Source organism: Hylobates moloch, unplaced genomic scaffold (genome assembly GCF_009828535.3).
Source record: "Hylobates moloch isolate HMO894 unplaced genomic scaffold, HMol_V3 SCAFFOLD_8, whole genome shotgun sequence".
Classification (NCBI taxonomy): Eukaryota; Metazoa; Chordata; class Mammalia; order Primates; family Hylobatidae; genus Hylobates; species Hylobates moloch.
This window is the reverse complement of record NW_026652283.1, coordinates 109,234,200-109,261,307: the sequence shown is the minus strand read 5'-3', so window position 1 is coordinate 109,261,307 and position 27,108 is coordinate 109,234,200. Positions and strand designations below refer to the sequence as shown.

General features: G+C 39.7%; 2 protein-coding genes and 1 pseudogene across 3 annotated transcripts in view; 2 read left to right on the top strand and 1 right to left on the bottom strand.

The window, feature by feature from the left end:
• RAB5A (RAB5A, member RAS oncogene family) overlaps nt 1-2,331 on the top strand; it is a 39,288-nt gene extending 36,957 nt beyond the window's left edge. For both annotated transcript variants that reach the window (XM_032162320.2, XM_058443428.1), the window contains exon 6: nt 866-2,331. In XM_032162320.2, coding sequence (XP_032018211.1) covers nt 866-981 — 116 coding nt within the window. In that variant the 3' untranslated portion in view covers nt 982-2,331. The remainder of the gene's footprint in view (nt 1-865) is intronic.
• PP2D1 (protein phosphatase 2C like domain containing 1) lies at nt 2,306-26,735 on the bottom strand. The gene is made up of 3 exons (XM_032162319.2): nt 26,521-26,735; nt 18,498-19,564; nt 2,306-3,348 (listed from the first exon to the last, which is right to left on the bottom strand). The coding sequence occupies exons 1-3, from the start codon at nt 26,541-26,543 to the stop codon at nt 2,543-2,545; spliced, it is 1,896 nt and encodes a 631-aa protein (XP_032018210.1). The 5' UTR covers nt 26,544-26,735; the 3' UTR covers nt 2,306-2,542.
• LOC116474081 (U4 spliceosomal RNA) lies at nt 14,275-14,406 on the top strand (annotated as a pseudogene).
• Nucleotides 26,736-27,108: the final 373 nt, after the last annotated feature.

Here is a 27,108-nt window from a genome sequence, read left to right as displayed (position 1 = left end):
ATGATCTATCATAACTCGGGGTGATAATTAATTGCACAATAGAGGACAAGTTTTGTTGGGGTGATGATTGCAGTGGTATTTGTATCCTGACTTGTTCTAAAAAATGTTTGTGGCAGTCTAGAGAACGCTGATACGAGCTGAGCTTCTTTATAAACTTACTGCCTGGCCATCATCTTTATTGATGTAGATTTTATTTAATAGGAATAATAATGAGGCCAGGCGCCATGGCTCATGCCTATAATCCCAACACTTTGGGAGGCTAAAGCAGGTGGATCACCTGGGGTCAGGAGTTCAAGATCAGCCTGGGCAACATGGTGAAACCCTGTCTCTACTAAAAAACAAAAATTAGCGGGGTGTGGTGGGGCATGCCTGTAATTCCAGCTACTCAAGAGGCCAAGGCACAAGAATCACTTGAACCCAGGAGGTGGAGGTTGCAGTGAACTGAGATCATGCCATTGCACTCCAGCCTAGGTGAGCCTGGGTGACAGAGTGAGACTACATCTCAAAAAAAAAAAAAAAAAAAAAAAGAAGAATAATGAGTATAAAATAAAATAAAACTTTTCTGATATTATTGAGTGAATCGGTATAGAGAATTACGTAAAGCAGTAGTCAGGCCTAAGTTTTAATTGTATCTACAACCAGTCCCCATCTACCCTTCCCCCAACACAATTACTCCAGAAATCAAACTCCCTAAGACAGCAACCAATGTTTTGGCGTTTAATACTCGGTAAACATTTGAAAAGAATGAACATATGGTTATATGATACTTGGGGGTAACCTAACTGGAAAGAAAAATTATAAATAGGTGAAACTGATATTAATATGAGTATTCAAATATTCTATTTATTTGATCATTTTCTTTCAGCTAAAAAATTGCCAAAGAATGAACCACAAAATCCAGGAGCAAATTCTGCCAGAGGAAGAGGAGTAGACCTTACCGAACCCACACAACCAACCAGGAGTCAGTGTTGTAGTAACTAAACCTCTAGTTTGAACTAGCTGGAATAGTCTTCTGCTTCCTAAATGTTAATAACAATGGAATTGGAGCATTTAACCAGCCCAGTATGACTTCCAAAAGAAGGGACTTATGATAGAGTCAAGTTTCTAATACAGAATTATTTTAAGTGTTTTGAACTTAATTTTTAATAACATGCATGGGTCCCTCTCACTAATGTTTCAACAATAGGGAAAAATGAGAACTATGTGGACGCTTGTTTCATTGGAAGGTTAGGGGGAATAATTTCTCATCACTAGGAATATAGACAAATGACTGTCTGGACCCACACAGTTAACCAGCCCATTTCTCCACACTGGTACAGTAGTCACCTGTGAAAATAAAATTGGAACTTACTAATTTGGTCTTTTCAAAAACATTCTTTGTTTAGAAGGAGATTCTAAAGTTATTTATGATGCTTAGCCATAGTATTCAGGCAAATGTTCATTTCTCCTGGTACCTGTATTTAAAATGTACATTCCACATTTTAATAAATTAACCACAAGAAAATAATCCTACATATACAAGGTCGGGGTGGAGAAGAGTATTAATAGTATCTTAATTATACTTAGTCCTGTTTGTTTTTTTTAAATGGGGTAAAAATCAAATGCAACCCTATCTTGTTTTAGGAATTTGAGAACTAATAAATGCACCTTAATGGACAGTGTTCCTTTCAAACATGTGAGTTCTTTAACAAAAATGAAATAAACCAGGTGTCTGTGATTTCTAATTAATCACTGCTGGCCATTATATAGGTTTTGTTGTTTGGGGTGGGGAGGGGGCTTTTGTTCCCTTTTGACATAATATAGTCAATGCACTAACAATTATGTATATTCAAACTTGATTATTTTAAATTTGATCTTCAGCTGTACTGTAAATAGGGTACTGCATTGTAGTCTCCATATCTGTATTACTTTTCTGTAATATTTAAGAGTTGCTTAAAAGTATACAAAATGTACAGTTACTAAAACAGCTAATTATTTCTCTCTCCCCCTTTGACAGGAAGGGGCTTCAGTTGTTCCTCCATGGCTAGAACCATAATAAACAATGTACCCGTAATTTGTAACATAAAGTATTGCAATATGTTAGTAACAATCTTGCAGCCTTCTTTTCCAAAGTTCATTTTATTTTGATCAGTTGAGTATATTGCACTAATTATTTTAGGTATTTTCATTATATGAAAGCTACCATGTGTCAGAGATGATTTAATCTATTTAAGTGTTGGACTGCTAGGAGAACTTGTACATTTACGATAATGCAGAATTAGGAAAACGGTTCACCAGTGTTTAGTTTTATATTGAGGTGCTCAGGTTGGAATAAAGTGGTATAAAAAGCAACTATTGGTTTTTCTCTCTTTTTTTTTTTTGGCATAAAACACTGAATATATATAAATGACATTATATGACCTAGTATCCGCTTTTATATTTTCTTTACTATGTTCATAAAATTATTTGCATGGTATTGATGAATCATCCTAACATCTGGATCATTGAAGAATCGCTTTATGGTATTATATTTTGGTGCTCTGGATAATTGGAACTTTATTTTTTATGTCAGAAGGTGATACTCACTTCCATTGAGAAATATTACCATAACCGTAATGTTGTCTCTGGAGCCAGCCAGTAAAGCAGCATTTACAAGTTCACGGCTAACATAGTCAGCTGCACCTTCGTAGAAACTCTTAGTGTCTGATTCTTTTTCATTTGTTACCACACCATTTACACTAGTTGGTCTGTCAGTTACTTTTTCACTGCAAGGTTTACGATGAGTCGTTTCTGGTGGAAATGTTTCTACATTCTCAGCGTTATAAATGCAGTATTTAGAATAGTTTGAATCGGATAAATTTTCTTTGGAATTTGTAGTTGACACACATACTTCAGATACAGATTTATACTGAAACAATACATGGATATTACTCTGTGATTTAGTAAGGTTTGGTTCACTGGTTGAAAAAATCAGAGGCCCTTTGGATGGTGGAGATTTGTTAGGTATGATAGAACAGTATGTTTCTTTATACATGTGAAATGTTGTTATTGCCAGGGCAGTGACTTCCTCTTTATCCAAAACTTCCCAAAGTCCATTAGTAGCTAAAATAAGGAATTGACATAGGTCATCTATAGGGACAGAAATAGTTTGAGGTGCTGGGATAATGGATTTTTTCAGCTTGAGATTTCCATGAAATCCAAGTCCTCGTGTAGTTTTTACTTGCCCTTCTACAAGCCCGTATGGTTCATTTGAACTAATGACTGCTCCATTCTGAAGTATTCTTCTTCTTTCATTTGCATTTCGTGTAGTATGTTCTTTGGTTAGGCAAAAACCTTTCCCATTTCTGCATAAGACTGCTTGCACATTACCTAAAAGATTATTTTTTAAAAGAAGAAATTTTTATCCTAGAGATAACCAATTGTATCAAAATCTGCTAACTTTAGTAAATTCTGTGTTTCAATGCTAAACAGAAAGCAGGCTATGTAAAAGTACTGTTTAAATATGTGTAATATATTACTACTGAATGATTTACAGTAAATACAGATTTCAAACAGGTCAATTTATCCCTCATTGTTAAGCAACTTTTAGTGTTTAAAACTATTACATTTAGTATTAACATTACAGATAATGCAAAGTAACTTCTAAATTTTTAAATGAAATGACTTAATATTACTTATATTGGAGAGTCATAAGTTGAACTTTTTTATAACCAACATATATTCCATCTAGCAGGTTTTTAAATGTTTTAAGATAAATGCTTTTTCAATTTAAAACACAAACTTTGATTTTTTAAAAAAACAGAATGACAGTTGTGTAACCAGTACAAGTTAAAACTTGAATGTACTTAGGTCATGGGTGATGAAAAAATTAGAACGTCACTATTATTGTTAGTCTTAACTAGGTTGCTATAATGTGTAGATTTTAAAAATTAGGTCAGTCAGCCAGGCGTGGTGGCTCAAGCCTTTAATCCCAGCACTTTGGGAGGCCGAGGTGGGCAGATCATCTGAGGTCAGGAGTTCGAGACCAGCCTGACCAAAATGGAGAAACCCCATCTCTACTAAAAATACAAAAATTTAGCCAGACGTGGTGGCATGTGCCTGTAATCCCAGCTACTCGGGAGGCTGAGGCAGGAGAATTGCCTGAACCCAGGAGGTGGAGGTTGTGGTGAGCTGAGATGACGCCATTGCACTCCAGCCTGGGCAACAAGAGCAAAAATCTGCCTCAAAAAAAAAAAAAAAAAAAAATCAGTCGTTCCTGTGAAGAAATACGTTATTAATGTATTATATGAATAATAGGCAGCCAACGTGAAACCCTTTGGTTGGAAACAAATCTTAAAAGTCGGTTGTAGTTTGTTCATGGTTCAAATGAATCCATGATGGTGTGCTTCATTGAAATCTTACAGTTTAAACATGATCTGAACAGACTGGAAGGTGGTTATATATTACTGTAACTTTTTTTGGTGTATTTTTTAAGAACCACTGAATTTTTTTAGTTTGTTAGGAAAAATTGATTTTCCTCAAGTTTTCAGGAATATTATTACGTATTTTTAAAATTACATGTAATTACATATTGTTTTTCTTGATATTAAATCATTTGTGATTTATAGAAAGTTATTAAACTGTTCTGAGATGGGATTAATGATATTTGAATATTATAACATCTTTGAGATTTAAAATTCCTGGAATAGGATGCCAAATTTACATAGAATATTCTGGTTTTAAATATGATACTGTACCTGGGATCATTTAGTTGCTTGCAGGAGGAGTTCAATTCTAGGCCCACAGTTTTTTAGGTATTTAGGCTTAGAAGGTTGAGGTCCAAGGCCAGGTATGGTGGCTTACACCTGTAATCACCACTCTGGGAGGCTGAGGCAGGCAAATCACTTGAAGCCAGAAATTTGAGACCAGCTGGGGCAATATGGCAAAGCCCCAACTCTACTAAAAACACAAAAAAATTAGCCGGGCATTGTTGTGGGAAGTCAGGGACCCTGAACGGAGGGACCAGCTGAAGCCATGGCAGAAGAACTTAAATTGTGAAAATTTCATGGACATATATTAGTTCCCCAAGTTAATACTTTTATAATTTCTTACGCGTGTCTTTACTGCAGTCTCTGAACATAAATTGTGAAGATTTCATGGACATTTATCACTTCCCCAGTCAATACTCTTATAATTTCCTATGCTTGTCTTTAATCTCTTAATCCCGTCATCTTCATAAGCTGAGGATGTCTGTCACCTCAGGACCCTGTGATGATTGCATTAACTGTACAAATTGTTCATAAAGCATGTGTGTTTAAACAATATGATATCTGGGCATCTTGAAAAAAGAACAGGATAACAGCGATGTTCAGGGAACAAGGGAGATAACCATCAGGTATCACTGCCTGAGAGCTGGGTGGAACAGAGCCATATTTCTGTTCTTACAAAAGCAAATAGGAGAAATACCGCTGAATTCTTTTTCTCAGCAAGGAACAGCCCTGAGAAAGAGAATGCATTCCTAGGGGGAGGTCTCTGAAATGGCTGCTCTGGGAATGTCTCTTATACGATTGCACATAAGGGATGAAATAAGCCCTGGTCTCCTGTAGCACCCCCCAGGCCTTTTAGGATGAGGAAATTCCCGCCTAGTAAATTTTAGTCAGACCGGTTGTCTGCTCTCAAACCCTGTCTCCTGATAAGATGTTATCAATGATAATGCATGCCTGAAACTTCATTAGCAATTTTAATTTCACCCAGGTCCTGTGATCTCGCTCTGCCCCCATTTGCCTTGTGATATTTTGTTGCCTTGTGAAGCATGTGATCTCTGTGACCCACACCCTATTCATACACTCCTGCCCCTTTGAAAATCTCTAATAAAAACTTGCTGGTTTTGCAGCTTGGGGGACATCACGGAACCTGCTGATGTGTGATGTCTCCCCTGGACACCCAGCTTTAAAATTTCTCTCTTTTGTACTCTTTTCCTTTATTTCTGAGACCGACTGACACTTAGGGAAATAGAAAAGAACCTACGTGAAATATTGGGAGTGGTTCCCCCGATAGGGCATGGTGGCACATGCACGCCTGTAATTCCGGTTACTCGGGAGGCTGAGGCACAAGAACCGCCTCTACACAGGAGGTGGAGGTTGCAGTAAGCCGAAGTCATGCCACTACACTCCAGCCTGGGTGACAGAGCAAGACTCTCAAAAAAAAAAGAAAAAAGGGTGAGGTCCATGCAACTAGTATAGTAGTATAGTTGGAAAGCCTAAATTGGTGGCCAGTGTTGTGGCTTATACCTGTAATTCCAGCACTCTGGGAGGCTGAGGCAGGAGGATCACTTGAGACCAGGAGTTCGAGACCAGCCTGGCCAACGTGGCAAAACTCTGTCTCTACTAAATACAAAAATTAGCCAGGCGTGGTGGTGTACGCCTGTATTCCCAGCTACTCAGGAGGCTGAGGCACAAGAATTGCTTGAACCCGGGAGGCGGAGGTTGCAGTAAGTCAAGATCGCACCACTGCACTTCAGCCTGTGCGACAGAGTGAGACTCTCTCAAAAAAAGCCTAAATTGGTAAAGCATTAGTGTCAGATAATAGACATAAACTGTTGTCTCATTTATGCAATAGGAATTTTTAATAGCTGAGCTACTGGATTGGGACTAAAAGATGATGTTTGTGAAAAATATTTTGGAAACTTTACATACATAGTAGTTCTAAAGGCTATATGGCCCATCATTTCTTTATAGTTTGGTTATGAATATTGTGTATTAACTTATCTTACTGTTGATTATTCGACTTAGATTTTGCAGAACATAAGTCAGTAAAATCTTGACGTTTGCTGGATTATAAATTATTACTGAATCAGCAAGACAACATGAAGTGGCACTTATGTGCCAACTGAGTAAATGGAATTGTTAGGAGTACATATGTTTCAGTACCTCTTAAATTCAAAAAATTTTTACTTGGTACATACATATGGATTGTGTGGCCATAGCTCTGAAGACAAAAGGGACATAGTTTGGCTCAGAATAGTCAAATCCATTGACTTTGTAAATGTTTATTTGCATGTGGCAAGTCAAAGGCCATTTAGCAAAAAGAAAAAGCATTATTTTCCTAGTATGTGATTTGAAAAGAATTTAATAGAAATATGTACTTACAATGGAAGGATGGTAAACAGGTTATTTTTATTTTAGTTACCTCTGTAGAGAGCTTGACGAGTGTAGTGTTATGCACTATTTGCCTTTTTTTTTTTTTCCTGTGCTACAGAGTGGGACATACCATGTTGGCCCATTTTATTACTTGTGAACATCCTTTGGATTCAGCACAATAAAATATTCTAGGAGAAAGGACATTAAATCCTGGTTGCAGTTCTTCCCTACCTGTTAAAAAGGGAGATAATGTGAGACAGGTTTTCACTCTGTCACCCTGGCTGGAGTGCAGTGGCATGATCATGGCTTACTGCAGCCTTGACCTCCCTGGGCTCAGGTGATCCTCCCACCTCAGCCTCCCGAGAACTGGAACTAAAGGCATGTTCCACCACACCTGGCTAATTTCTGCATTTTTTCATAGAGACAGGCTTTCGCTATGTTGCCCAGGCTGGTCTCAAACTCCTGGGCTCTAGCGATCCTCCTGCCTCGGTTTCCCAAAATGCTGGGATTACAGGTGCCAGTCACTGCACCCGGCAGCACATTCTTTACCTGTGTGAATGGTGCATGAAGGAAAGAAAAAGTGAAGGAGAAGAAGTGGCCAGCGTTTCTTAACTATTTGTGTATATAACCCAGGAAGTAGAGGGTAAGTAAGATACATCAGGAAGACTACTAATGGAATGAACTAAAAAATTAGATGTGCAGAGTCAATAGTTTCCTTTTGTAACAATGAGTGGCATATGCTGTCAGCTACAAACAGGGTGTTTGAAGTCAAGAGCTGTATTAAACTGAGAGCTTGAACAGGATAATGAACAAAAGGTTTCCATGAAGATGGGAAAATAGAGGAAGGATTTTTTTTTTTTTTTTTTTTTTTTGAGAAGGAGTCTCGATCTACTTGCAGTGGCACGATCTCGGCTCACTGCAAGTAGAGGAAGATTATTAAACATCACTGTTATGTCCACATAGTCCAGAGAAGTGGAGAGGAACCAGCCTTCAATAGTTTAAGAGAAAGGACAATTTGGCTTTTAAAAAAGTATCTTGGTAACATCTGTTTGGAGGAAATGCGAACAGCTAACCAAGCAATGAACTGTGTTGAAGACCACTACACAATTTTAATCTAAGCATAAATGAATTCCTAGACAAAGGTAACAGCTTTCAGTACTTGGAGAGATTGCGCTCTTCAGAAAATGTGATCAGAACAAAAATGGAACAGGATTACTGGAAGAGCAACGTGTTTAGGAACAATAATCTTGGGGATTAAAAAGAGCTGCTTTGAGATGATGCTCAAGCCTTTTTAAAGCGGCATAGTCAGGTAAAGTGTTTCTTAATGCAGAGGGTAATGATGTGGCTGCCTCCTGCAATTACTGGGTTATCACCAACTTTTGTGAAAAGGAAAAGTCCAGTAAACTTACAGAGTGAACTCTGGAATCCCAACCAGGGAATTCTAGAGCTGAGTAGGCAATATCAACATTTTCCCCAGATAAAGCCAGAAAGGTGACTTAGTGTTGATTAGAACAAGAGAGTTTAAAGAAAGAATGAGAGAAAAGGAAAAGAAACTCTGTGTGGTGGTCAGAAAAAGACATACCTATATACGTGATGGGTGAAGCAGGAAAAATAAAAACACACCTAGGATGCACAACGTTGCCTGGGGTAATAAGGACAGTTTGGTGTAGAAAAACAGTATGGGGAGTGGAAGGATTTAGGAGCCTGACAGGCAGACTTTAACCCCAAATTTTTGTCTGTATGGCCTTCATTAGGTCACTTTATTTCACTAAGTAACAGGTTTTCACCTGCAGTGTTATTTGTCAAAGTTATTCTGAGACTCAATAAGCTAATTTAAGAGGTAGACACTTAGAGGTTATATAGTGTTCCAAGAAGAGAAAAGCAGGTAGAGAGGCTATTCAAAAGAAATTGAGGGGAAATGACAAATGTTTCATTTCAGACCCATTTATAAAAGAATTATAAGAAAACACGAAGTAGAATTACAGGCTTAAGACAGTAAGCAGTGGTAACTTGGAACTTGGGAAAAATTGAAATAGTCACTGGGGAAAGGAAAAATTACAATTATAAAGGAGCATAAGTAAATCAGAATTGCATGTAAATAAGGTTGGGGAAACAGTCTATATCCAGTTTTTCTTCAGTGCTGTGGTTTCAGCAAAAGAGGCTGAATTTGTTTAATTTTATGCATGGACAGCAGCTTTGTGACTTCCTAAGAATGGTTAGCATAAGACCCTTACTCATGTTGAACTAGCTTTCATTGGATGTTCAAAATGTCCTTTTGTTTTATAGATGTATGATCATGAAACTCATGTCCATTGTTCATTGCTCACCATTGTACTCCTAAAGCCTAACTATATTACGCACAAGTCTCAACTATGTGTGAAATATTTGTTGAATGTGTTCTCAGAATCAGGTTTGTAAACGTGAGAGTTCCTCAGCACCACCGTCAAAAAAAACGGAGAGGGGGAAGGGAAGGTATATAAAATGTCAGTGTTAAGAATTTGGATTTTCCCTGCACAAAATTGAAGGAGATTCTGGAGTTGAATTAAACTTTAGGGGAAAACGGTAGGGGTGGGGATAATTTTAAAAACAACTTATTAAACTAGTCCAAATGAACACATTTTCACACCCATGGAAACAATCACATCTAGAGAAGAAAGACAACTGAGGTCTGCAAATACAGCATTAGTGATGAATGAAGACAGAAAGGTCCACATAAAAATGAAGATATCCTAAAAACAGGAGAAAGCTAGTACTGTTCATTTGAAATAACCAGACTTCAAGCCTGAAAGACTGGAGTCCTGGCTCACTCACTGGTTATATAACTTCGTATAATGCTTTGATGAGCTTTAGTCTTCTGATATATTAAAAATGTGATTATCCTTTCCTCACAGATTTTGAAGATTAGATGAAAGGAGTGACATGGCAATCTTGAGAAGGGGGTTTCAGGTGGCCACCAATTTAAAAATTGTGATAGCCAGCTGTGGTGGCGCAGGCCGAAGGCCTAGCTGCTTGGGAGGCTGAGGCGGGAGGACTGCTTGAGGCTAGGGGATCCAGGGTGCAGTATCCTCTGAGTGAGCCTAAGAATAACCACTGCGCTCCTGACTGCATAGCAAAACCTCATCTCAAAAGAAAAAGGAAAAGAATAATAGAGAAATAGTGGGTAAAGTTGTGAAATGGTAAAGTTGTGCCTGGTCTCTGAATCTACTGTGAACTTATGAGACAGAAAGCTAGGACACTAGAAACAAAAGTAGTTTACAGGGCCTCCTTAAAAAGAATTATTAACAAATGTACAATCTAGACATAAAGATATTGGAATAACAGATACACTAAAGCACTCAAATATTAAAAAGGAGCAGTAATGAGGCAGTCTGGGTCTTAGATTGACTCTTCCACTGAGAACAAGTAAATATCCCGGATAATATAGCAGAAAGTGCAAAATACTCAAGACGAATAATGACTAAATTCAGGTATATTAAGAGCAGAAACCAGCTTTTACCTGAGACCATGTATTGAGCCAAATCCACATTAAATTTTCACAAAGTGGCCAGGTGCAGTGGCTCATACCTATAATCCCAGCACTTTGGGAGGCCAAAGCAGGTGGATCACTTAAGGTCGGGAGTTTGAGACCAGCCTGGCCAACAGGGTGAAACCCCGTCTTTACATAAAACAAAATTAGCTGGGCATGGTGGCACATGCCTGTAATCTTAACTCCTTGGGAGGCTGAGACAGGAGAATCACTTGGACCCTGAATCCGGGAGGTGGAGTTTGCAGTGAGTAAAGACTGAGCCACTCTACTCCAGTGTGGATAACAGAGCAAGACTGTTTGTTTGTTTTGAGACAGAGTCTCGTTCTGTCACCCAGACTGGAGTGCAGTGGCGTGATCTCAGCTCACTGCAACCTCTACCTCCCGGATTCAAGCAATTCTCTGCCTCAGCCTCCCAAGCAGCTGGGATTACAGGTGCCCACCACAACACCCCGCTAATTTTTGTATTTTTTAGTAGAGATTGGGTTTCACCGTGTTGGCCAGGCTGGTCTTGAACTCCTGACCTTGTGATCCACCCACCTCGGCCTCCCAAAGTGCTGGGATTACAGGAGTGAGCCACTGCACCAGGCCCAATTCTGTCTTAAAAAAAAATCACAGGTTTATGAAACAGGAGACAAAACCTAGGGCTTGTCCAAGATGGGGAAGACTAAATGGCTCACCACAACAAAGCTAGGACCCCAAAGGACGATGGCCTCACTGAAACAGTGAACCAAAAATAAACCTATGCCTGTTGCCACCACACAGACTACAGAAAAAATGACTATTTCAAATTATGCCAAAGAGAGAAAGAGTGAAGAAAGGAAGCTACAAAGAACTTGGAACTGGCTTGACGTTGTAGCTCACATCTGTAATCCTGTGAGGAAAGGATAATCACATGTTTAATATATTAGAAGATTAAAGCTCATCAAAGCATCAGAGCGCTTTGGGAGGCTAAATGGGAGGATCACTTGAGTCCAAGAGTTCGAGACCAGCCTGGGCAACATAACAACACGCAATCTCTGCAAAACAGAGAATGTGAAACCACCAACATTCATGTATTTGTAGTCTGAAAGCCTCAAATGGATCACTTAGTACATATTGATAGTGTCAACAGGCAGGAGCAAATACAATACTCTGGATGACACATCTCTCAAATAATTCCCCTAACCATACGTTTTATGGAATTTCTTATCTTTCTGGTCAAGATACAATAATAGTGACTGGATTTACACTTTCATCTGTTTTGAAGAGACAGAGCCAAGAGTCCAGGGAAACCAGTGCAGCTAGAGCTTGCCGAGGACAGAATACCACAGAGAAAAGAGAGGAACAGAGAATTCCAGATATCTTTCAAGGGTCTTTCTCAAGTGAGTCTTTCTCAAGTGTTTAGATGGGTACTGGTGAATACGTGTGTGTGAGGAAAGTCCGCAACATTGGGTAAAGAAACTTTTGAAAAGGATTAGAGGGAGCATTGCTGAGGACTCATAGGGCTGGAGATGATTCCTTTTCCAATCAGCCAGACTGAAAAGATATTAATTCGTGAATCATTAGGTAGCCATGCTTAGGAATGTTTTGCCTCAGTAGCAGAGAATAATTAGACGAAACTCAACACTGCCCTGGACTTGCCTGATAAATTACAAAAACAGGATCTAAAAGGATCAAACTATTTCCAAGTAATTTCATCCCAAAACAAAGCTGAAGACCATATATCCAAAAACACACATTTACTCCTAACACCCACAACCTGTCAATGTGTTCTTATTGGCAAAAAAAAAAAAAAAAACAAATAGTTTTTGCGGTTGTAGTTAAGGATCTCAAAATGATACCATTCTGGATTATCCAGGCTGGCCCAAATTCCAATGAGAAATGTCTTTATAAGAGATACACAGAGTAGAGACACATGGGTGGAACAGTAAAATGCCATGTGAAAATCAAGGCAGAGACTGGAATTAAGCAGCTGTGGGTGAGGGAATGCCTGGAGCCACCATAAGCTGGAAGATCCAAGGAAGGATTCTACCCTAGAAGAGGCATGGCCCTGTGAACACCTTGACTTCAGGCATCTGGCCTCCCAAAGCATGAGGGAATAAATATTTGCTGTTTTTTTTTTTTTTTTGAGACGGAGTCTTGCTCTGTCACCCAGGCTGGAGTGCAGTGGCCCGATCTTGGCTCACTGCAAACTCCGCCTCCCGGGTTCACGCCATTCTCCTGCCTCAGCCTCTCCTAGTAGCTGGGACTACAGGCGCCCGCCACCACGCCCAGCTAATTTTTTTGTATTTTTAATAGAGACGGGGTTTCACTGTGGTCTCGATCTCCTGACCTCGTGATCCACCCACCTCGGCCTCCCAAAGTGCTGGGATTACAAGCGTGAGCCACCGCGCCCGGCCAAATGTTTGCCGTTTTAAGCCACCAAGTTCGTGGTAACTTGTTACAGCAGCCTTAGGAAACTAGTACACCAGGCGTGCAAATAAGAAGGAAAATAACACCCATGATAAGTGAAAAGTCAATCAATTGAAACCAACTCCAAAATGGCACAGATGTTGCAATTAGCAGGCATGGATGTAAGTTATTATAACTGTATGCCATTTGTTCAAAAGTTAGAGACATATATGATTTTTTAAAAGTAGTATCTTTTCATACCACAGTGGAATAGAACTAGTAATCAATAGCAAGAGGAACATTGGAAATTGTACAAATATGTGGAAATTAAACAACATGCTCCCCAACAATCATAGGGTCAGTGAAGAAATTGAAAAGGAAATCGAAAACTTCTTGAAACAAATGAAAATCAAAATATAACATACCAAAACCTATGGGATGCAGCAAAAGTGATAATAACAGGGAAATTTATAGTAATAAACTCCAAATAAAAAACGTAACAATGCACTGCAAGAAACTAGGAAAGCCAGGACAAACCAAACTCAAAATTAATAGAAGGAAAAAAAATAAAAATCAGAGCAGAATTAACCAAGATAGACACTAATAAATACACATAGGATCAATAAAACAAAAGATTGTTTTTATGAAAAGATTTTAAAAGTCAATAAACCATTAGCTAGCCTAAAAAAGAAAAAAGAGAGAAAATCCCAAAAAAATCAGAAATGAAAAAGGAGACATTACAACAGATGCCACTGAAAAACAAAAATCATTAGAGACTATTTGAACAACTATGCCCTAACAAATTAGAAAACCTAAAAGAAATGGATAAACACGTGGACACACACAACCCTACCAACATTGAACCAGGAGGAAATAGAAAACCTGAACAGACCAATAACAAGTAGCAGGATGGCGTCAGTAATAAAAAGTCCCCCAAATGAAAAGCCCGGGACCAGATGGCTTCACTGCTGAATTCTACCAAACTTATAAAAAAGAATTAACACCAATTCTTCTCAAACTGTTTCAGAAAATTGAAGAGGAAGGAATTCTTTTTAACTCATTCCATGAGCCCAGCGTTACCTGGATACCAAAATCAGAAAAGACACAACAAAGAAGAAAACTATAGGCCAATATCCCTGAGGAATGTAGATGTGAAAATCCTCAACAAAATACTAGCAAGCTGAATCAAACAACATATTTTTTTTTTTTAAAAGCACCACGATCAAGTGGGATTTATTCCAGGAATGCAAAGATGGTTCACACAGAAATCAATAAATGTGAAGCTTTGTGCAGAGGCAATATCATAGCCAGTGAGGTTTAGCCACGTTGTGATTATTGCTAATTGAAAACTTTTCCTCATAGCTCACCGTGACGACTTGTAATACAGTCGGCATTAAAAATAAAATAAATATGACACATTACCAACAGAATGAAGGAGAAATACCATACGATTATCTCGATAGATGGCCAAAAAATTTTTTGATAAATTTAACATCTCTTCATGATAAAACTTCTCAATGAATTAGGCACAGAAGAAACATATCTCAACATAAGAAAGGCCCTGCTATGGTATGTATTTTTGTTGCCTCCAAACATCATGTTGAAATTTTATCAACAATGTTGGAGATGGGTTCTGATAGATGTTTGAGTCATGGGGGGCAGATCCCATTACTGAGTATGATAAATAGCCCACCGTGACGACTTGTAATACAGTCAGCATTAAAAATAAAATAAATATGACACATTACCAACAGAATGAAGGAGAAATACCATACGACTATCTCAATAAATGCCCCCAAAATTTTTTTGATAAAATTCAACATCTCTTCATGATAAAACTTCCCAACAAATTAGGCATAGAAGAAACATATCTCAACATAATAAAGGCCCTGCTATGGTATGTATTTTTGTTCCCCCCAAACATCATGTTGAAATTTTATCAACAATGTTGGAGATGGGGTCTGATAGATATTTGAGTCATGGGGAGCAGATCCCACTACTGAGTATGTAACCAATGGATATCAAGGAGGTACCTGCACCCCCACGTTTTATGCAGCACTATTCACAATAGTAAAGATACAGGGTCAACTTAATGTCCATCAGTAGATGAATGGATAAAGAAAATGTAGTATATGTATACAACGGAATACTATTAAGCCATGAAAAAGAAGAAAGTTTTGTCATTTGTAGCAACATGGATGGAACTGAGGACATTATGTTAAGTGAAATAAGCCACACCAGAAAGACAAACATTATATGTTCTCTCTCATATGTGGATCCTAAAAATTGTCGATCTCAATGAGGTAAAGCAGAATGGTGGTTACCAAAGTTTGGGAAATGTTGGGGACAGGGCAGGAGGAGATATAGTAAGTTGGTTAATAAGTACAAACAGGCTGGGCACAGTGGCTCAACCCTGTAATCCCAGCACTTTTGGGAGGCTGAGGTGGGTGGATCACAAGGTCAGGAGTTCGAGACCAGGCTGACCAACATGTTGAAACCCTGTCTCTACTAAAAATACAAAAATTAGGCCGGGCGCGTGGCTCCCATCTGTAATACTAGCAATTTGCAAGGCAGAGGAGGGTGGGTCACCTGAGGTCAGGAGTTCAAGACCAGCCTGGCCAACATGGTGAAACCCTGTCTCTACCAAAAATACAAAAATTAGCCAGCCGTGGTGGCATGCACCTGTAATCCCAGCTACTCAGAAGGCTGAGGCAGGAGAATGGCTTAAACCCGGGAGGCAGAGGTTGTAGTGAGCCGAGATCGCGCCACTGCACTCCAGCCTAGGCTGAACAGAGTGAGACTCTGTCTCAAAGAAAAAAAAAAAGGTACAAACATACAGTTAGAGACAAGGAATAAGTTCTAGTGTTTGATAGCACGTTAGGGTGACTATAGTTAACAATAATTCACTGTATATCTTAAAATAGCTAGAAGAGTTGAAGTGTTCCCAACACAAAGAAATAATACACATTTGAGGTGATATCTTAAATACTCTGATTTGATCATTACATATTATATGCATACATCAAAATACCACATGTACCCCATAAATATTTACAGTTATTATGTATCAATAAAATAGATAAACATTTTTAAAAAGAATGTGAGTTTGGCAGTACCTTTTTCTACATGCACAAATTCAACATGTATTCAATGGCTTCATCATTGAAATCATATATCATTATAAGGTAATAATTTTTTTTAAATTCTAGAATTATGATGACATTGATATATTATGAATTTTAAACAAGGAAACCTAATTCCCTTGCTATAATTAATCCTGTTCTACAAAATACAAAATAATTTTTGAAAAATTTGTGTAAAATTTTTTCTTACGGCTGAAAGTCATTTAAAGGTCTTTCTTACAGAAGTACTTTTGTAGCTAAATCATGACCTCAGGTTCTCTCTTTTACAATTTGAATTTTTTTCACCCATGTGTCTTTCTATTAAAATGCAGCATGGCTAGATGCAAACAGTTTAACACCATTGTATAGACCTGGAAATTAAATCCAACTGTTTGACCTGGAGATTAGAACCAACCAATCAGCAGTGTGTCTAGACTTTTTTTTTTTTTTTGAGACGGAGTCCTGCTCTGTTACCAGGCTGGAGTGCAGTGACGTCATCTCAGCTCACTGCAACCTCTGCCTCCTGGGTTCACACCATTCTCCTGCCACAGCCTCCTGAGTAGCTGGGATTACAGGCATGCACCACTACTCCCAGCTAATTTTTGTATTTTTAGTAGAGACAGGATTTCACCATGTTGGCCAGGATGGTCTCGATCTCCTGACCTCGTGATCCACCTGCCTTGGCCTCCCAAAGTGCTGGTTATAGGAGTCAGCCACCGCGCCCAGCCATTTTTTTATTTTTTATTTTTTTGGAGATGGAGTCTCTCTTTGTCGCCCAGTCTGGAGTGCAGTGGTGTGATGTCAGCACACTGCAACCTCCACCTCTCAGGCTCAAGCGATTCTCCTGCCTCAGCCTCCAGAGTAGCTGGGATTACAGGCGCCTGCCGCACCTGGCTAATTTTTTTTTTTTTTTTTTGTATTTTTAGTAGACACGGGGTTTCACTATGTTGGCCAGGCTGGTCTTAATCTCCTGACCTGAGGTGATCCACCCACCTCGGCCTCCCAAAGTGCTGGAATTACCGGTGTGAGCCACCACCCCTGGCCATGTCTAGACGTTTAATGACAGTATCCACTTACTGAATACATCATAATTTGTCATATTAATTTTACAAAGACTCTTATAATTAGTGATATCTTCCATGGGGTCCCAATTCCAAGGATATGGGTCAGTTCACAGATTGGCCTTAAATCTGTAACGATTATGTCTGTGAACTATTTGGAACCTCAGCACAGAGCCTGAGAAATGACAAAGACTGTGAGGCAGTGGACATGCACTTAGTTTTCTTGGTATTGTTTAGTCTGGAGTCCTTGGCATTTTAGGCTCAGAACCAGGCTGGATCAGAAACAGGCTGACTTTCTGGCACCTTGACATTCGTTGTAGCATTCTTTGTGATTATCTGGCCTTGCAACACTGTCTCTGCCACAAAGTCCCACTTGCTGAGGCCCAGCCTCCTCAGGCTTTGGAGCAATCCCCTTAAGAGGTAACATGATATGGTAGGACTGATTTCCAACTCCAATTCCTATTACTTCTGAGACCTTGAACAAATTGTCTCACATTTTTTAGCTTTAATTTCTCATCTGAAACATTGGGTTAACAATACTTAGATATCACTAGATATCAAAGTTATTGTAAGACTAGATGAGGAAATTACTCTGTATTCAATATTCAGTAAGTGGACACTATCATTAATGATAATTCTATCTATGAAAAGCGTAGTAGAACTGTAGTTAGGTATCTCATGGAACTCAGTGTGGAACTCATGTCAATTTTGCTAAAAAGTTTACTTCTGAACTTTCCATTTTGGCAAATTCCTAAACTTCCTGAAATAACTTTTAAACAATACAGGTAACTTCTTAAAGAAGAGAATTCATGCTCATAAAACTGAGGCATGAACTGTTATTCTCTCTGAGATGAAATAGACGCTACTTGGCCAGTGAGCATGAGAATGACCTATTGCAAATACAGTTATCAGAGTAACTGACCAATTTAAACAACTACACTAACAGTGAGCAAACAACTTTCCATTTTTCTGAAAAAAGGAAGTGTACAAAATGTTTTTAATTTTGTTCAGATTTAAGCAAACGTAGTATCTTCGCTTTTCATCCTTATCAACAACTCTATTGCTACCCCTTTGGGAAAATTTAACATATTTGTCACATTATATCATATCTGTGCCTCTTTAAAAAATAATTACAATTATTTTTGTGCCTGCAATCTGCATTTAAATTGTGGTTATTTGTTGTTTCTTATATTGATCAATGCAGTTTCTAGGTACTAAGTCACTAAATAATAGACCATAAAAAATTCTGGAAGCATGAGGGGTTTTGCTGCAAAGAACCAAAAACATAAAGGTGTTATTTGGTGCTATTCAATGTACATACCAGTGTTTGCAACATGTAATATTCCAGAAATTATTTTTGGCATCTCCTGGGAAGGGGAGCTCTCTGCCAACCCATCACGGTTATTTTTTCTTTTCCAATTCTTATGAGCATAAGGACTTTTAGGTTTGCCTTCCAATATACAAGTAACTGCAGAGCAGCCACTCCATTGAACCCTGGACACTTCTTTTCTTCCAAGACGTAAAAGCCTATCCATTCTCCAAAATGCTTTTGCAAAGGCTTTGTGTACGTCCTCATACTCACACCTCACTGCTTCTGTTTTGTTTATGGCAGAAAAGAGGTCTTCTATTGCTGTGTATTCTTCTCTAAACACAGTGTAAAAGGAATTGATTATTTGTTGCTCATCAGTTGTCATTTGGTAAGAAGGATCAAATTTGGAAAGCTGATGGAGAAGTAAAACTGGGAGTTCCACTGATGTCAACTCTGCCGCTGAGGCACCATGATGTCCATCGAACAAACCAAAAAAACACACATTAGGTTTATTACCAAAATTACTCACTACAGTGAATTTATCATTCATGTCAGCTTTCCATGTAGAATTCCTGTCTTCACAAACGCCCACTCCTTTAATTAATAGATGACATATTTTTTGAGAATATAGGACACTCCTGTCAATGTTATCAAAAATCTTATAGTATGCTGGTATTTGTTTTTTCCAAAGCAGCTCAAAAGCATTATTAATGCTCTGTAGGGTTTTTTCAGTGAACATAAAAGATGACAATAGTTTAGAAATCATGAACTGTCTTTGAACAGCAATCACGGAGGGCTGTGGTTTCTTTCCACCCATCCACTGGAAACCCAGTGTGGCCAGAGCTACATGTTGCTTCTTATGGAGAAAAATACCAGTTAGGTCAATTTCGTGCTTGCATATGCAACAGGGTAATGTGGTCCCTTGCTCATAGACCTGCTCCTCTTCATGGCGTTTGGTGTGTCTCACTGGCCTTGGCTTTTTCTTTCTAAAACGTTTTCTTTTGGGTAAAAGTGGAATATCCTCATCTGAATCAAATGTTGATGTTTTCATTTTCCATTCTCTTGATTTCCAAAACACTCTGCAAACAGGATGAAAGATATTTACATGCCAGGATGATGCAGTGAAAATCCCTTCAAGTAGGCTGTTATCATTGCAATTTGATTTGGCTCCTCACAATCTTATATAAGCCTAGGATTAAATATTCTGAGTCATATTCCACAAAAAAACATGTAAGTACTCAATTAATTGGTGATTGACCTGTGTCTGCCTGAAATAAATTAGGCAAAAATTCCAAAAATTCAGCTAAACATCTAAGCAAATGCTCAGAGAGATCAGCACGGTATTTTACCTTAGACATGTGAAAGTGTATATTTGAGACCTGAGATTCTGATTTCTAATATGGACATACAGTCATGTATTGCATAATGATGTTTCAGGCAATGATGGACCATATGCAATGGTGGTACCAAAAGATTATAATGGAGCCAAAAAATTCCTATTGCCTAGTGACATCATTGTTGTTTCAATGTCATAAAGTGCAACATGTCACTTATGTTTTTGTGGTGATGCTGGTGTCAACAAGCCTACTGTGCTGCCAGTCAAATGAAAGTATAGCAAATGCAAGGCCAGGCACGGTGACTCACGCCTGTAATCCCAACAGTTTGAGAGGCAGAAGTGGGTGGATCACTTGAGGTCAGGAGTTCAAGACCAGCCTGGCCAACATGGTGAAACCCCGTCTCTACTAAAAATACAAAAATTAGGCCAGGCGCGGTGGCTCACACCTGTAATCCCAGCAGTTTAGGAGGCCGAGGTGGGCGGATCATGGGGTCAGGAGTTCAAGACCAACCTGGCCAACATGGTGAAACCCCGTCTCTACTAAAAATACAAAAAATTAGCTGGGCATGGTGGGGGGTGCCTGTAATCCCAGTTACTCAGGAGGCTGAGGCAGGAGAATTGCTTGAACCTGGGAGGCGGAGGTTGCAGTGAGCTGAGATGGTGCCACTGCAATCCAGCCTGGGTGACAGAGCAAGACTCCATCTCAAAAAGAAAAAAAAAGTATAGCAAATACAAGTATGTACAGAACGTAATACCTGATAATGATAAATTACTATGTGGCTGGCTTATGTGTTTATGATAGTATAATTTTTATTGTTATTTTAGAGCGAACTCCTTATATTGAAAAAAAATTAACTGTAAAACAACCTCAGACAGGCCCTCCAGGAGGTATTCCAGAAGAAGACATTGTTAACATGGATGACAACTACGTGTTATTGCTCCTGAAGACCTTCCAGTGGGACAAGATGTGGAGGTGAAAGACAGTCATAATCCCAACTCTGTGTATGTAGGCCAAGGTGTGTATTTTAGTTGTTTTTTTTTTTTAAAAAGTTTAAAAAGTTTTAAAATTTAAAAATAATCTTAGTTAAATTTTTTAATAAAAATAAAATTTAGCTGGGCGCGATGGCTCACACCCGTAATCCCAACACTTTGGGAGGCCGAGGCAGGCAGATCACCTGAGGTCAGGAGTTCAAGAACAGCCTGGCCAACATGGTGAAACCCCATTTCTACTAAAAATACAAAAAATTAGCTGAGCGTGGTGGCTTATGCCTATAATCCCAGCTACTTGGGAGGCTGAGGCAGGAGAATTGCTTGAACCCAGGAGGCAGGAGGCGGAGGCTGCAGTGAGCAGAGATCACACCACTGCACTCCAGCCTGGGTGACAGAGTGAGACTCCATCTCAAAAGATAAATAAATAAATAATTTAAAATTTTAGTTAAAATTTTAATCAAAAAATTGAAAACAGAAAAAAGCCCCTAGAATAAGGATATGAAGCAAGTACTTTTTGTACAGTTGTACAATGTGTTTGTCTTTTAAGCCAAATTTTACAAAAGAATCAAAAATTTCTAAAAATTTAAACGTTTACAAGGTAAAAAGTTACTGTAAGCTACGATCAATTTATTATTGAAGAAAAAATATTGTTTATAAGTGTAGTGTAACCTAAGTGTACAGGGTTTATAACATCTGCAGTAGTGTGCAATAATGTGCTAGACCTTCACAATCACCACTCACTCATTGACACCCAGAGGGACTTCCAGTCCTGCAAGCTTTATTCATGGTAAGTGCCCTATTTTAAAATGTTGCATTTTTTATTCTTTGTACAATGTCTTATTGTACCTCTTCTGTGTTTAGGTACACAAATACTTTCCATGTGTTACAACTGCCTACGGTATTCACTACAGTAACACACTGTACAGGTTTGTAGCCCAGGAGCAATAGGCTATAGCATATAGCGTAGGTGTTAGTAGGCTGCACCATCTAGGTTTGTGTAAGTACACTCTATGACGTTCACACAACAATGACATTGCCTAACGATGCACTTCTCAGAAAGTATCCCCATCATTAAATGATGCATGATTGTAATTACTTTTGTACTGCATTTCATCTGCCTTAAAACACTTGTGTTCTAATTAGAGGGTTCACAAGAAAATGAATGGATTATGCCAAAACCCAGCAGAATAAGAAAAAGAATTGATAGTAAGGACAGAATTTTTAAAAAAACTACAACGAAGAGGTACGGGGCGAGGATAGGAAAGAAAAGATGTAGAGCTGTATGATACATTTCTGGAAAGCAGGCATCATTTTATACCCCCTCCTATCAGAAACATCTAGCACTGTGCTCAACACCTGGTGCCATTTTTACCCATTTCATGCACAATTTCTAGGGCATGAGATATTTCCAAGGGCCTATGAAAAGTTAGAGACAAGAAAAAAAAATACTTTGTTTACAAAATATTTTAAAACTTGATAAAAATCAAAGTTAGCTGGGTGCAGTGGCTCATACCTGTAATCCCAGCACTTTGGGAGGCCAAGGCAGGGAGATCACTTGAGGTCAGGAGTTTGAGACCAGCCTGGGCAACATAGTGAGGCCTCATCTCTATTAACAATTAAAAAAAAAAAGTCAGGTGTGATGGTATGCACGCCTGTAGTCCGAGGTACTCAGGAGGCTGAGGTGGGAGGATTGCTTGGGCCTGGGAGGTGGAAGCTGCAGTGAGCCATGATTGCACCACCACACTCCAGCCTAGGCTACAGATCGAGACCCTGTCTCAAAAATAAATAAATAAAGTAACTTTATATATATATATATATATATATATATATTTTTTTTTTTTTTTTTTTTCTATTTTTTGAGACGGAGTTTCGCTCTTGTTGCCCAGCCTGGAGTACAATGGTGCAATCTCGGCTCACCGCAACCTCCACTTCCCGGGTTCAAGCGTTTCTACTGCCTCAGCCTACCAAGTAGCTGGGATTACAGGCATGCACCACCACACCTGGCTAATTTTGTATTTTTAGTAGAGACAGGGTTTCTCCCTGTTGGTCAGGCTCGTCTTGAACTCCCGACCTCATGTGACCCACCTGCCTCAGCCTCCCAAAGTGCTGGGATTACAGGCATTAGCCACTGTGCCCAGCCATAAATATTTATGAAATGTGACATTACAAAAACTAGTCAACTTCAACTCAATTCATATATAAATTGTATTTGAGATGGGTACATTTTAATGTGTTAGAGTAATGACGGATGGAGCCTACGACACTAAGAATACTTGGAGCCTCTAAGTACTTAAAACATCTCAGAAACAGATATTCAACAATCGAATATCTATTGATATTCTATAGATAGTTGGTAGTTAGATAAGAAATTAACCCATTTAATTATAATGACAATATGTAATAATAATAATGAAATATATTTTATTATAAAAGGTATATACATCATCATGTTCTTAAGTTCAATGCAGAAGGATACAAAGTAGAAAACAAAAGAATGTTTTTGTCTTCCCACCTCACTTGAACCCGGGAGGTGGAGGTTGTGGTGAGCTGAGATCAAGCCATTGTACTCCAGCCTGGGCAACAAACTCCAGCCCCAATAGTAATTATCTTATCTATCTTTCCAAATATAAATTTGAATATAAGATCTTTTCTGGCCCTGCTCAGTGGCTCACTCATAATCCTAGCACTTTGGGAGGCTGAGGCAGGTGGATCACTTGAGGTCAGGAGTTCGGGACTAGCCCAGGCAACATGGTGAAACCCTGTCTCTACTAATAGTACCCCAAAAATTAGATGGGCGTGATAGCACGCCTGTAATCTCAGCTGCTCGGGAGGCTGAGGCAGGAGAATCGTGTGAACCCGGGAAGTGGAGGTTGCAGTGAGCCAAGATCAAGGCACTGCACTCCAGCCTGGGCGACAGAGCGAGACACTGTTTCAAAAACAAAAACAAACAAATAAATATATTTTCTGAAGGCAAGTAGGGACCCATTTTGCATACCATCCTAAAATCTGATGTTTTCAGTAAATACTAGGTCATGGACAGGAAGTTTGAATATGGAAAAGCAAAACAATATACATCGTCCCTAGGTATCTGTGGGGGATTGGTTCCAAGACCACCCTCTCCACCCATGGATACAAAAATCTAAGGATGCTTAGGTCCCTGACATAAATGGCGTAGTATTTGCATCTTCCTTGTATGTTGCCTCACTCCGTCACCCAGGAGTGCAGTGGCCTAGAACTCCTGGGCTCAACCCATCCTCCCCCCTCTGCCTCCATAGTAGCTGTAATTACAGGCGTGCACCACCATGCCCGGCTAATTTTTGTATTTTTAGTAGAGATGGGTATTCGCCATGTTGGCCAAGCTGGTCTCGAACTCCTGGCCTCATGTGATCCACCCGCCCTGCCTTAGCCTCCCAAAGCGCTAGGATTACAGGTGTGAGCTACTGCATCGGCCCTCCCATATACTTGTTTATTTATTTATTTGAGACGGAGTCTTGCTCTGTCGCCCAGGCTGGAGTGCAGTGGTGCAATCTGGGCTCACTGCAACTTCTGCCTCCTGGGTTCAAGCAATTCTCTCGCCTCAGCCTCCCAAGTAGCTGGGACTACAGGTGCCTGCCACCATGCTTAGCTGATTTTTGTATTTTCAGTAGAGACGGGGTTTCACCATGTTGGCCAGGCTGGTCTTGAACTCTGACCTCAAGTGATCTACCCACCTCAGCCACCCAAAGTGCTGATTTACAGGTGTGAGCCACTACGCCCAGCCTATGTTATTTAATTTTATCACAATTTTTGCTGGAGAATTTTAATGCCAATCTCCAAATCATATCAACTTACCCATAAATACTTCAGTCTCAACAGTCTAATCCAATCGCTTCTTCAGTACCTACAATAGGCCAGGCGCAGTGGCTCACGCTGTAATTCTAGCACTTTGGGAGGCCAAGGCGGGCGGATCACCTGAGGTCGGGAGTTCGAGACTAGCCTGACTGACATAGAGAAACCCCGTCTCTACTTAAAAAATACAAAATTAGCCGGGCATGGTGGTGCATGACTGTAATCCCAGCTACTGGGGAGGCTGAGGCAGGAGAATCGCTTGAACCCAGGGGCAGAGGTTGTGGTGAGCCAAGATCATGCATTGCACTCCAGCCTGGGCAACAAGAGCAAAACTCCGTCTCAAAATAAATAAATAAATAAATAAAAATTAAAAATACCTACAATAGGCCAGCTACTGTGCAAGGTGCTGAGATGCACAGATGGATGAGGATGTACCCTGCCCTTGAAGCTATGAGGGGAAAAGTTTGCAGTGCTGTCCATATGCTCATCCAGGTCATTAATAACAGAATGAAACAGGTCAGGTGGAGTCAAGGACAAAGCCCCATTATTGTACCCAACTGGAAACCTAGCCCTTCACCTGGCTAGGAATGGTGTAATGAGACCTAAGAAAATGACCTAGGAAAACTCACAGCTGAGACGTATTAGCAAGGGGTCCAATGCAAATCCAAGAGAATGATCAGCTAGCTGGCAGAAGGAGCAAGAGGACCCAGCAAAAGAAATGGACAGGTAAGAAGAGAAGTAGGGGAAGAAACTGGGTCTGTCAAGGCCTTTGAGTGCTTTTGGCCAAAATATATAAAAATATTTTAATTGCTGTTTTTTGGTAATATTCATGTAAAGGATGTAGTTTTATGAGCCTTGATGGACTATTGGGACAATATATAAGGCATCGCAACACTGTGTTTTGATCTGAAGTCAATTACTTATATCAGAACTTCATTTTTCCATATGCTGGGGACAGCCATAGTACAGCTCTATCCCACATGGGCCATTCTTAGAAGGTATTGCATCATTCATATGTTCGTTCATTCATAATAACAAATTAAATAGGCAGGGCACGGTGGCTCATACCTATAATCCCAGCACTTTGAGAGGCTGAAGCGGGCCTATCGCTTTAGGTCAGGAATTCAAGACCAGCCTGGCCAACATAGTGAAACCCTGTCTCTACTAAAAATACAAAAATTAGCCGGGCATAGTGGCAGGCGTCTGCAATCCCAGCTATTCGGGAGGCTGAGGTGCGAGAATCACTTGAACCCGGGAGGCGGAGTTTGCAGTGAGCCGAGATCGCGCCATTGCACTCCAGCCTGGGCAACAGAACGAGACTCTGTCTCAAAAAAAATACTAAATAAATAAAATAAGTTAATTAATTAATTAACTATAAAGACATCAGAATAAGAGCATAGAGAGGAATGGAATTCCTCTTTTGCATAAGGTAGAGGGATATATCACTCTTCAAAGTACACAGTTTAATAGGAAGCCAAGGTTTCATCTGATAATTAAGAAAAGTGGAGGAGGCTGGGCGCAGGGCGCGGTGGCTCACGCTTGTAATCCCAGCACTTTGGGAGGCCGAGGCGGGCGGATCCCGAGGTCAGGAGATGGAGACCATGGTGAGACCCCGTCTCTACTAAAAATACAAAAATTAGCTGGGCGTGGTGGCGGGCGCCTGTAGTCCCAGCTACTCGGAGAGGCTGAGGCAGGAGAATGGCGTGAACCTGGGAGGCGGAGCTTGCAGTGAGCCGAGATCGCGCCACTGCACTCCAGCCTGGGCCACAGAGCAAGACTCCGTCTCAAAAAAAAAAAAAAGAAAGTATAGGAAAAAAATACTGTAGATATAATTATTCATTGGCTATACTTATTATCCAAAAAAGATTTAAGAAATTTTACCTTAAAGCATTATTGGTGTTCATGTTCCTTTGGAATTACCTTTCTTTGCCCTCCCTTTATCCCCTTCCCCTGGCCTCTATTTCTCCAACTTGAGTAGTGATGGTGATGGTGGAGGTAGAGGTGAACGTGATGGCCGTGGCAGAAGTAGTGGCGATAGTGATGATAGCGGTGGTGGGCATTCCCCTGACTTGATGGTAGAGCTCCCTGTGTGGAATGTTCACTACATCACCTGGAACCTCAGTCAGAACTCACTTTATGATTCAGAAGGACTGTGAAGCAATAACATCACAAGTTGTATGAAGTAAACTTTGGAATTTCTGAAAGAAGGAGCATTTGTTAAACGTACTCTCTTACTTACTCTTCCTTTCTCCGCCGTCGTGGTGTGTGCTTGACTCTGCTTCTCGCCATGTCTTCTCACAAAACTTTCAGGATTAAGCATTTCTTGGCCACGAAACAAAAGCAAAATCGTCCCATTCCCCAGTGGATTTGATTGAAAACTGGTAATCAAATCAGTAGAACTTCAAAAGAAGACAGTGGAGAAGAACCAAGCTGGGTCTATAAGGAATTCCTCATGAGATGGCACACGTA